The sequence below is a fragment of the Myotis davidii genome, unplaced genomic scaffold, assembly GCF_000327345.1.
Source record: "Myotis davidii unplaced genomic scaffold, ASM32734v1 scaffold137, whole genome shotgun sequence".
NCBI lineage: Eukaryota > Metazoa > Chordata > Mammalia > Chiroptera > Vespertilionidae > Myotis > Myotis davidii.
The window spans coordinates 79,807-92,587 of record NW_006288719.1 but is presented as its reverse complement, the minus strand read 5'-3'; the positions used below and the strand labels follow the sequence as shown (position 1 = coordinate 92,587).

Below are 12,781 nucleotides of genomic sequence, written 5' to 3'. Positions count from 1 at the left end.
CTTCCAAAAAATACCACGTGCGGCCGCGCACGTACAGTGCGATTGAAACTTTGTGGCCACACTCAAGGGGCCAAAGAGCCGCATGTGGCTCGCGAGCCGCAGTTTGCCGACCACTGCCCTAGCCTAAAAGGTTCTGCATTGTTTGGCCCCATCTGCAACCCCTCCACCCCATTTATACTCATTCTGTTTCTCACTTTGGCCATGCCAGCCTTTTCTCAAGAGCTGAACTCACCCATTACCTCTGAGACTTTGTATACACTTTACAATTTTTCCTGCCTGGGACACTTCCCCAATCCCCATCCTGAAAATCCTGTATCTGTCTAGCCTCTACTTATTTTATTGTTATTATTTTTTTGTTAATCCTCACCTAAGGATATTTTTTTCTATTGATTTTATAAAGAGAGTGGAAGGGAGGGTAGAGACACAGAGAGAGAAACATCCATGTGAGAGACACACACCGATTGGTTGCTTCCTACACGCACCCCGACTGGGGCTGGGGATGGAGCCTGCAACCAAGATACATGGCCTTGACAGAATTGAACCCAGAACCCTTTAGTCTGCAGGCCAATGCTCTAACCAGTGAGCAAACTGACTAGGGCTAGTCTTACTTGATGTTTCTTCCTTAGTGAAGCTTTGTCCTACTGTCCAGTTCCAAGTAGGGTTTCTCTTATTAGCCTGAAACCATTTTTCTCCATTACAGCATCCTGTTCATTCTTTCATAGCATTTATCACAATCTATTAGTTATATATTTCTTTATGTGTGCATCTTTCTCCCAAGAGACTGCAATGAAGGATAAAATCATTCCTGTTTTATCCCTTATTGTATATTAAGTGAAATAATGAATGGGTAAATGAGTAAAAAGGAACAATTAGAAATTTTGGAAGCAACACAAATTTATAAGCATTCTTATTTCCAACTTTATGATCTAAGTTTTCAAAGTGTATTGTAATATTCTGTCACTAGGGGGCAGTTATAGCTCTCTGATCAAATTTACTTAGTTATTATCTTAGACCATTTTTTTTCCTTTACATTACCTATATTCTTTATGTCTGTTTTGAGAAAAATTATTCAAATTGGGAAATCCTGATAATTTTTATATAAATCTATATTTATTACTATGATATTTATTGACTTCCTATTGTATAATGTATTTCTGGCTATGCTAGATCAAATTTTTCTTTATTCTCACCTGAGGGTATGTTTTTATTGATTTTGTTTTATTATGTTTTTAAATCCTCACCAGAAGATATGCTTATTGATTTTATTTATTTATTTATTCATTCATGCATTCATTTTTGCTTTTTTTTTTTTTAAAGCACACGTACTAGTATATATGAATTGAATATACTTTAAATCTATAATAAAAATATCAAGTGGACCCTGGGTATATTTTATTTATTTATTTATTTATTCATTCATTCATTCATTCATTTTTGCTTTTTTTTTTGGCTTACTGATTTTAGAGAGAAGGGAAAGGAGAGGGGGGGAGAGAAAGAGAGAGAGAGAAACATCGATGTGAAAGAGAACATAGATTGGTTGCCTTTCATATGTGCCCTGACCAGGGATTGAACCTGCAACCTTTCAGTATACAGGACGATGTTCCACCCAACTGAGCCACACCGGCTGAAAGCTGACAGCCACCAGCACTGCTCTGGGACTGTGTTTAAGCATAGGTCCATAACTTTTGTTGCACTTTCAGTCCCCATCTCTCCACATGTCATTATGTTAGTGTACTATTCTGGTCAGCTATCAGTTTTAGAGTGAAGACTCTGTAGTGGTTGTTACTTTGGTATCCCTTTTCCTTTTATATATTGCCTCCCATTGCTTGTTTTGTAGAGTTTTTTTCTCTGTGTTTGTGATAAGAATAAAAACAATAGATATTCCCCAACTTATGAATAGGTTTTATTTTCCAAGTCCATATTCAGGTCAACTAACTAGCATTTGGAATTAGTTTTTCCCATTAGAGAACATTTTTAGGCCAACCCTAAATAATTTATTTTTTCATAACTATTTAATCACCATTTACAGTCTGGTTTCTATGAGAAAGTGCATTGCAACTTCTAATGTCAGGTCAAGAACACCTTAACTTCCTGGGCATACTCACCACACACACACACACACACACACACACTCACACACACACTCACACACACACTCACATTCTCTCTACCTCTACCTCTACCTCTACCTCCTTCTCTACCTTCCTCTCTACCTCTCTCTCTATCTCTATCTCTCTCTATCTCTCTCTCTATCTCTATCTCTCTCTCTCTATCTCTATCTCTATCTCTACCTCTCTCTCTATCTCTATCTCTATCTCTATCTCTCCATAATACACATACTCCCCACACTATAGGGACTCATTTTTCCATTCTGCACCTTATTCTGGTAGTGGGAATATATGCATGATTAGTTTTATGCCATTGTTGTTGGAAAATATAATAGTTATGATTTCAACCTTAAAATTTTTTCCCCTTTTTTTCTCCTCTTTTCCCCCCATTGGCTCCCTCCATCCCCCACCCCCAGACCTGCACCGCCCTATTGTCTGTGTCCATGGGTTATGCATATATGGTACAAGTTCTTTGTTGATCAACTTCCGTCAACCCACCCTCCCCCACCTTCCCTCCAAGATTCCCCACTCTGTTCCCTGCTTCCATGTCTCTGGATCCACTCCGTTCATCAGTTTATTTTGTTAATTAGATTCCACATATGAGTGAGATTATGTGATACTTGTCTTTTTCCGACTGGCTCATTTTGCTTAGCATAATACTCTTCAGGTCCCTCCATGCTGTCTCAAAGGGTAAGGGATCTTTCTTTTTTTACTGCTGCATAGTATTCCATGGTATAAATGTACCACAGCTTTTTTATCCACTCATCTACTGATGGGCACTTGGGCTGTTTTCAGATCTTAGCTATTGTAAGTTGTGCTGCTATGAACAAAGGGGTGCATATATTCTTTCTGATTGGTGTTTTGGGTTTCTTACGAGATATTCCTAGAAGTGGGATCACAGGGTCAAATGGGAGTTCCATCTTTATTTTTTTAGGAAACTCCATACTGTTTTCCACAGTGGCTGCACCAATCTGCATTCCCACCAGCAGTGTACTAGGGTTCTCTTTTCTCTACATCTTCGCCTGCACTTGTCATTTGTTGATTTGTTGATGGTAGCCATTCTGAGAGGTGTGAGGTGATACCTTATTGTCATTTTAATTTGCATCTCTCTGATGATCAGTGACTTTAAGCATTTTTTTATATGTCTCTTGGCCAACTGTATGTCTTGGCCAGTGTGGCTCGGTTGGTTACAGCATCCTCCCATACACTGAAAGGTGGCAGGTTCGATTCCTGATCAGGGCACAACTAGGTTGGGGTGAGTGCAGGAAATAATCATTCTCTCTCTCTCTCTCTCTTTCTCTCTCTCTCTCTCTCTCTCTCTCTCTCGTCTTCCTCTTTCTCTAAAATCAATAAAGAAAGTTTTAAGAAATATTTTTTTCTAAATATCTTTTTAGAGACATGTCTTCAGTGTTCTTTAAAATGCTTATTTTTTTTTTTATAGAACATATAGGTTAAATCTTAAAAACACTTTTAAAAAAACTCAGATTATCTTACTATTTTGGGGTTTTGTAGGATTGTCTATTTCTTTTTATAAGTACCCCGTGGTCTTGTAAATCTTTGCTGTAATTTTTTTCTATAGCAGTACTTGCTCCACAATATGACATTATATTTCTCTGGTCCAGTGTTAGCCATCTTATACAAGCTGAGTTGATTTCACTCTGAGTCTTCAAGTTTCTTTTATATTTGCGTTTCTTCCTGGTGTGATGAATAAGAACATACTTGGTCACAACGTGTGGTGGAAAAAGTTTGAAAGGGACTATACAGTAAGGAGGGATCATGAATGTGACACCTTTATTTAAATAATAAACACGGGACTAGAATGTGTAGTAGGAACTTTGCATGTAGGAACCAAAAGTTAACCTTCTGTATATGCTCAACATTTGTCAGATTCTTATTAGAATACTCTCTTCAGCTCTGAACTTGACAACTTAAGCAAGATGTGGAAACAATTGGCAAGGTTCGTAAGCGGGCAATAAAATTATATTAGAGGATGAAAAAACCTTTAAGAGCAGGTTGGAAGAATTGAAGTTTCCTAGGGAAGAGAGAGCTTAAAGCGTATGAAGAGCTGGATGGATGGCAACTCTCCATGTCTTCTGGCCAGGTGGTACGAAAAGGAATGTCCTACATTTTTCTGGAAGGATTTATGGGCATATGAACTTTTCTCTCCATTGCAGGATGATTGAGAACACATTGTATGCACTCTCTCTCTCCTTGATCTTGTCTGACGTCACACTTTTCTGGTTCTCTGTCTACCATTTGAGACGTTCTTGTTTTGACTGCCTTTCTAGGAAGGGTCTCGCCTTGGCTCTCTGCCTTTCTGATCCTTCCTTTCCTCTTTTCCTCCTCCCCCATGGTGAAACCTTATGGCTTTTGCTTCCGCCTTTTTAAAAAAAAATCTTAAATCCATCCTATACACACAAGCAGCAGTGAGATCTCCCCAAAATGAAGTTCCCAGGTCACTTTCCTGCTCGAATCCTTTAGCAGCCTTTTGTAACCTATAGCAGAGGTTTACAAACATCTCTCCAGGGGCTGGATCTGGGAGAGGAGTGACGTGTTCACAACCCCCCGGCTAGTGCATCCCTGCAGCAACTCCCCATGAAAGACGGTTACTGAGCATGTGTTCCCCACCGAGTACGCCCGGAAACAAGGTGGAGAATACGGGCTTATAGAGCAAGGTCAGGCGCCTGAGGGAACTTGGTCCCCTGCCTGTGCAGCCCCACCCACCTCACCCTGCCCTGGACTGTGAGTTTGTTTTCCTTGAATCTTCTATTATACTTGGCTTACAAGACTCAGGATTTGTTATTTTAATAACAAATCTGAAGAAAGTTGCTGGGAATATTTTGTGAGGATTGTTGCACTTACATTTTGAAGACAAAAAGAGGCTGGATTTCCTGATTTTGGGCCTGCAGTATTTCCAGAGGGATTTGCTATTTTAGTTTTGGGTTTGTCTGTATCGGGTATTGGTAACATAAAAACAGAAATCAAGATAAGTATATATTTATTGAATACTAGGGGATAAATTCATTAAGAGTAGTGATACTTCTCTATGGAGTCATAAAATACTAGAGCCAGCAGGCCCTTAGAGGTTATCTTCCTCGATCTCTTATACAGATGAGAAGAAAACAGGTCTGAGAGGCTTGCCCAGGACACACCAGACAGTGTGGTAGGTCCATCTAGACCAGTGGTTCCCAACCTGTTTTGGCCATGCCCCACCTAAGTGTCTCTAAAATCCTGATGGCCCCCTACCACCACCACGTGACATATAATTCTTATTCAAAAAGTGAACTTCTATTCATGTGGAGGAAGCCTAAAAGGCCGTTAACTTGGTCTAAACAAGCTTCCAAAGAACATGGCATCCATGAAAGAGGAAAATAAAAGACCGAAAGGACAGCTGAAGTACGAGGAAGAAACCACTAAGAAAATGTTAAAAAAATATGAAGTGATATGAAAAAATAGCAAATAAAGTTTTTAAACATAGAATGGAGAACTGAAATGCATAAATATGTCACAATATATTTATATACTTTATATGAAGCCCCTAGAACCATAAGAAATGCAAAAAATTCACCGTTAACTCATTCTCCAATTGCTCCCCTTAAAAATCAAATTGCCCCCCGTGTGGGGCATGTGCCCCACGTTGGGAACTACTGATTTAGAGCCTGGCCCTGCTGCACTACACTCGTTCTCTTTTTATTGCAGGGGTTTTTGAAGTGTGTGTGTGTGTGCGCGCGCGTTTACTTTTTTTAAGTAGAGAAAGCCCTTTTCTTTTTATGTAAAGTATATCCATTTACCGTTTGTTTGAAATATTTCAAATTTACGCAAAAACAGGAAACTAAGCTACTTGTTCAAGTAACTAATTGGTGTGTATGTATATTTGTGTAGTATACTGTATATGTGTATATTTACATTATATCTAATATTTAAGTAAGGGGACTTAGATTATTGCGTGGAAGGATCTAGTTGTCTCAGCATGGGGCAGCTTAGATGAAAGTCACCACTCACCTCTAACAGGTAGCATGACCTTAGTGTATTTATTTAACTTCTCAGGTTTAGTTCTCATTATGTTAATAAAGAGAAAGTTAAATTACTCCAAGATTTCTTATAACTTTCAAATAATACTAATTACCAGCACTTGCATAGTGTTTACTATCTACAAGTCATGGTTTCAAGTACATATGCTAAGTACACACTCATATGTAATCCTCACAACTACATGAGGTATTGGTGCAGATACATTATTGAGGAAACTGAGGCATGGAGGGTTAAGTAGCCCAAGTTGATGCCTTTAGTAAAAGTGGAATCACATTGAACTCGGGGAGGCTGGCTCTAGGGCCCACAGGCATGACTCCTCTATTTCACTGTATGTTCTCTCTCTCAGCCTTGTTACTTCTTTGAATTAGATTTTATGAAAATGAACATTTAAGGAAGCCTCTCTTGTTTTTTTTTAATTTAACAAAATATGAGTAACAAATGTTTAAATTATGAGGGAACCATTCTTAGTCGAATGATCTGTTCACTCGGGAAAATTAAGGTTACTAGATATTGATAGTAGTTCTTCTTACATATTCTCTGTGTTGTTTATTGACCAAAAGAGAATCTAAATCAAACTTAAGTAGCTCCTAGGAGTCTGTAATTTTCAAAGTTGTTATGGTTTTTATTGTTATTTATTAAATAGCTTATTTATTTTTTTATTTTCTTATTTAAGAGAGGAAGGGAGAGGGAGAGAGAAAAATATCGATGCGAGAGAGACATTGCTTGGTTGCCTCCCCTATACACCCTGACCAGGGATCAAACCCACAACCTGGGTATGTGCCCTGACCAGGAATCAAACCCTTCGGTGCATGAGCCACTGCTCAACCAAGAGAGCCACAACACTTTTTAAAAATTAGTATTAACAAACAAGCTGGAAAACTATTTTTGATGTAGAATTTAATGAGAACACAATTCCGCACCATTCTGTTTTGGCAGACATTCTTGGCTGCCATAGTTTAAGAAGAGCCCAACCAGGCTGAGGGAAGGGATGCAGAACTCATACAAGAAAAATTTGGAAGACCTGGGTGTGCCCAGCCTGGCGAAGGAACAACAATCTCAAATATATGTAAAAGCATTGTTTAAAAGAAGGATTCACTAAATAGTTAATAACATTTTCATATAAGCAGAGAAGAAAAGAGGTTGCCAGGGCTAGAGGTGAGGGAAATAGGGAGAGGTTGATAAAAAGGTGCAAACTTTCAGCTATAAGACGAATGAAGTCTGAGGAGCTAAAGTATAACATGGCGACTACAGTTGATAACACTGTTGTGTAATTGACATTTGCTAAGAGACTAGAACTTACATGTTTTCACAAGAGTTTTATATATTTAAAATGGATATGCTAACTGGATGAGAGGCATACTTCTACAATATATATGTATATCAAATCACCACAATGCACATTTTAAACATCTTACAATTTTACTTGTTAATGATGTCTCAGTAAAGCTGGGGAAAAAAAGGATTGGACTCCACGGGGTAGGACTGGACCAGTAGGAGTAAGAGTTCCAGACTAGCTCAGCAGAAGCCAAGTGCAAAATTGGCTGGCTTATGCAGGTGTGGATTTCTTTCCCAGGAGGCTTTCAGGGAAAGGTTGGGTAAGCCCTGCAAAAGGATCTGCAAAGCAGGTTCAGTCATAGTTGGGTTGAACCAGGTGATGTCTCAGTTCCCCTTTCACAGTACCTGGCATGTACTAGGCACTCAGCAAATAACAGGCAGGAGAAATAGCTCATTATTTAAAACCAGTTTGACTCTTAAAGTGAACTTACTTGATTTCTGTCCTAATCACAAGGAAAGACTGAGAGGGAATATGCACCATTACTTAACTGTGGGTTTGCTTGCTAATTCCTCTTATATACTATAGGGCTTCACAGATTGTGTTGAGTTCTTCAGAACTTTTAAAAAATAATATGTGAATGTGATTTCAGATTGTGTGTGTGGGGGCTGGGGTCTTGTCCCTAATTTCTATAATTATTCAGAATAAAGTCTTAATTATGGATGCTAATGCTGATCTAAAATGTAGAAATAATTAACTTTAACTCAAACCCAGTTTGAATTGTGTTTAATGTAGAGCAGAGTAAGTTCAATTCTGTTGCTTTTGTAGGCGCATGTGAGGGAACCTTGGCTTGCTCTACCTGCCACCTCATCTTTGAAAAGCACATATACGAGAAATTGGAAGCAATCACTGATGAGGAGAATGACATGCTTGATCTGGCGTACGGGCTGACAGATAGGTAAGATTTAGGACCACTTCAGTTGTACCGATAATCTGGGAAAATAAAGGTTTTACTAGTTCACGTCTGGGTAAGGCCAGACCTGTGTGTGTAATAGTGATCTTTCTGCATAGGTAACAGTTAAAAACTTTGAATATAAAATGTGACATTTCTCTCTGTTTCCACTATTCCACAGTTTAGCTCTTATGAAACTTTTCTTTTTTATAAAAGTAAAAAAATAAATGTTGCCGAAACCGGTTTAGCTCAGTGGATAGAGCGTCGGCCTGCGGACTGAAAGTTCCCAGGTTCGATTCCGGTTAAAGGCATGTACCTTGGTTGCGGGCATATCCCCAGTAGGAGATGTGCAGGAGGCAGCTGATCGATGTTTCTAACTCTCTCTCTCTCTCCCTCCCTCTCTGTAAAAAATCAATAAAATATATTACAAAAAATAAATGTTATTTAGTCTATTTTTATTCCAGAGATTACTATTTGCTACAATTTAGTGAATTGGGATTAAGTTTAATGCTTTTTATGGTATCATCGAAGGATAGATTTGATAATTGAATGAAATTATAATGGAAAGTTTTACCTACTTGAGAACAGAATTTTTAAAGGTACTTAATATATAATAGTAATTATGTTAAGATGAATTTCTACTTCTAAGTGTACATTAAACTACATCAGTTAGGTTATTCTTGTTATTAATTAATAGGTAGTATTACTCTTAAAATTGGTAACATCTAAAGTAGCAAGTGAGTGGTATCAAGTGATACCTTATTCTTTTTTAAAAAAATCTTTATTGTTACAATAAAGTATTACAAATGTCCCCCTCCCCCCCAATTGACCCCTTCTAGCCCACACCCACCTTCCGCCCCTCCCCACCCCAGGCCTTCACCACCCTATTGTCTGTGTCCATGGGTTATGCATATACATACCGGTTCTTTGGTTAATCTCTTCCCTTTCACCCACCCACCCCCACCTTCCCTCTGAGATTCGACAGTCTGTTCCATGCTTCTTTGTCTCTGGATCTGTTTTGTTCAACAGTTTATTTTGTTCATTAGATTCCACATATGAGTGAGATCATGTGATACTTGTCTTTCTCTGACTGTGATGTCTTATTCTTAAACATTACCTGATATTTTGGTTGGAGCCAGGAAAAGTAGCTAGAGTAGCTAGTTGATTTACTGTGTAAGGGGCAAAATAATGAGGGCTTATGTGATGTTGGCTTTGGTGTTTACCTGTAATTTGGTGACCCTAATGTAAGATAATAATAAAAAATTAAAGCCCTAACCGGTTTGGCTCAGTGGATAGAGCGTCAGCCTGCGGACTCAAGGATCCCAGGTTCGATTCCAGTCAAGGGCATGTACCTTGGTTGCGGGCACATCCCCAGTAGGGAGTGTGCAGGAGGCAGCTGATCGATGTTTCTCTTTCATCGATGTTTCTAACTCTCTATCCCTCTCCCTTTCTCTCTGTAAAAAAATCAATAAAATATATTTAAAAAAATCAAAAATAATAGTAATGATAATAACTTTATTTCAGGTGTATTATGTAACTACAGTTTTGTTAGATTCTTAGGAAACTATCTTATCTAAAAACATAAGTTTTCTTATCCTCACAAAAATGTTTAGAGCATTCTAAACCCCATTTCCCCTGAACAGATGTAAGTACTTTCTCCTCACACCTTTTGGCTTTTACTCTCTATGGCATTTGCCACAAGCTCATGTGTTATACTAGTAGCCCTGCTCACAAATCTGTGCACCAGTAGCTCGCTGCCACCCTCCTGTAGCTCTCCGCCTGCTGCCCCGCACCCGTCATCCCTCCCCCCATAGCTTGCTGGCCTGCCCTCTTCTGTAGCTCTCCACTGCCCGCTTGTAGCTCGCTGCCCCACCCTCCTGCTGATCTGTGATCTGGTCGTTATACGGTCAGTCGTTACGTAACGACCATTTGCATATTACATCTTTATTATATAGGATTATCTGCAAATATGTCTCATCTCTTCTATTTGATTGAAAGTTCACTCCTTAATACTGATATTAGCAACTAATCCTCCACAGAGTCCAGTGAGGAGCGTGTTTATTATCCATCTTTAGGATGAGATTAGGAAATGAGTGTTTGGGGAGGGGCATTAAGAAAGTGTACATGTCACGTTCAGGCTAGATTCTGGACCACTGGTCTGTTTGGCTCTCAGGTTCTAACCCACTGCTGCCTCCTATTGCATCCCTGGCCCTGGGCACCCAGCGTGTAAGGTGTTCAAACTATTGAAGTGAGTTGCTGCTCTTTGTACCCCACTGATATTTAGAGCTGTGCCTGGAGATGCTCTGTGAGTGTCTGATGAATGTGGTAATGAAACCAAGACTTCCACATCATATTCCATCAAATTGAAGACAGTGGATTGTGAGACTGGCAATTATTTTTGTTTGCCACTAAGAAAGAAGAGAGCACTGCTAGTAAAAATATGGCACAAAGTTATCACTTAACCTATTTTGTGCAGAGTAAAATAGCTATTTTGAATTACCTAGACATACATTTGTACATCATTGTTAAAAAAGGAAAATAGAAATAAAATCGGTAGTAATTCTGAAAAAGGGAAGAAAATGGGATTATAATTATTCTTCCAATGACAAATAATTGCTTTATGAATATCAATTTACACATTTCTGAATATCAAATTTATACTCTTCTGTATTTCTGTATTAATTTTTTCTTCTGTAATCCTTTTGCACTTATTTCCAGAGGTTCCCATGGGAGGATGAGATATTGTAGAAAGCCTTAGTTTTGTAGAATTGCACCTCTGAGTTTCCAAGGTCCCATTTCCCTTTGTCCTGCCAAGAAAAAAGTCCCATTTCATTTTCAGCAAGGCTAAGTTCAAAGCCAGTGTCGAGTTTTTGTTTCATGTTGGAGCAGTGTCCAGTCCAGCATCAGGCTAGCTTAGTTGGTGTTTCTAGCTGCAGTCCATTAGTTCTTTGCATGTGGGGTCTTCAGGGCCACATGACTATGGAGGGAACACAGGTGAATGAGACTCCTTTGTCTGCGGGATTATGTATTCCCAAATTTTTGTGGGTTTGCATTGGCCCTGCCCCCTTTAGCTAATGATCTCTGTTCTCAGGTTTGATTGACAGGCATCTTCTTATGTCATCCTGACTCACTGTGCATGCACCCATCTTCCCCTTTATCCAGACCCTTCCCCCAGTGATCTGCAGGGGATGGGCTGGTGGTTCCCTGGGGAGTGTGAAATGCAGCTTCCTGGTGAAGCTGCCCAGATGACATGCCTATAATGTTTGGCCTCCCCTTTGCTCCTTTCCTATTATTAATAACTAGCTAATCACAATGGTATAATTGTGACTGGTAGTTAAATTCCACATATGTAGTAGTAACATACTTCTTGTAACTCATTTGAAGAGGCACCTATATGAATATTGTGGCCAAGTCGGCAGCACTGATGTGACTGCCACCTCCCAGTGTAGGAGTGATTGTTAGGTGCCTTTAATTTTAAGATTTAACTGGATTTTAGAGATGTTAAAAATGTGGGGAAAAGATATATTTGATAATTGATGCTTATATGTGTGTGTATTCCAAATTTCTTGTTTTAAAGACTTTCTTTATAGCCTGTGTATGGTTTTAATTATCTGGGAATTGATTAGTCATTTTCTTGGCATTGCTAAAATCTCAGTTCTCTTCTCCACTGTTGTGCCTTCTGATTATTTCATTGCTTGTCAGTCCTTTCACCAAAAAGCAGTAGTACTGGTGAATCAATTAGTAGATGATGGAGACTAAAGACTAAAATGAAGCCATGGTCCATTAGGCTTTTTGTTTTTTATGATCACATTTTGTTACCCTCTAGTTGAGAGTTGAATATGTTTTTCAACTTAAAAGAAATGTAAAAGTTAAATAAATTCTTAACTTTGAGTAAGAAAATGTTCTATACAACTGCATTGTTTTATGAATAACACCCACTTAATACTAAACCATATCTCCCCCTTTTTTATACAGATCTCGGTTGGGCTGCCAAATCTGTTTGACAAAGTCTATGGACAATATGACTGTTCAAGTACCGGATGCCATGTCTGATGCCAGACAATCCATCGATATGGGCAAGAACTCCTAAGACAGAATAAATGGGAATATTTTCACAAAATGCTACCTATTTTTATAATTATTATTCTTAATTAAATAAGAGCATGGATGAATGAGTTTACTATGATGACCTGCTTTACTACTTTAATTCACCTTGTATAATCACTGAATTTTGTGGTCTGAAAGTATGCAATCTTTATTTTGTTTAAATTATAAAAAGCAAATCAAATGTTAGAAAACGTATGATAAAATGGCACATTTTTAACCTTACGTTTGTTTAGCAACTTTAGCAAAATGTTTTCATATAAATTCTATGCCTATTTGCCTGTAAAGTAGGTTTAAAAAGGCACTATCCCT

At 38.6% G+C, this 12,781-nt stretch overlaps 1 protein-coding gene across 1 annotated transcript in view; it reads left to right on the top strand.

Moving 5' to 3' along the window:
• The window catches only part of FDX1 (ferredoxin 1), a 15,298-nt gene extending 2,758 nt beyond the window's left edge, over positions 1-12,540 (top strand). Inside the window, exons 3-4 of the mRNA XM_006760814.2 lie at positions 8,242-8,371; positions 12,341-12,540. Of these exons, the coding sequence (XP_006760877.1) occupies positions 8,242-8,371; positions 12,341-12,455 (245 nt within the window). The 3' untranslated portion in view covers positions 12,456-12,540. The remainder of the gene's footprint in view (positions 1-8,241; positions 8,372-12,340) is intronic.
• Positions 12,541-12,781: the final 241 nt, after the last annotated feature.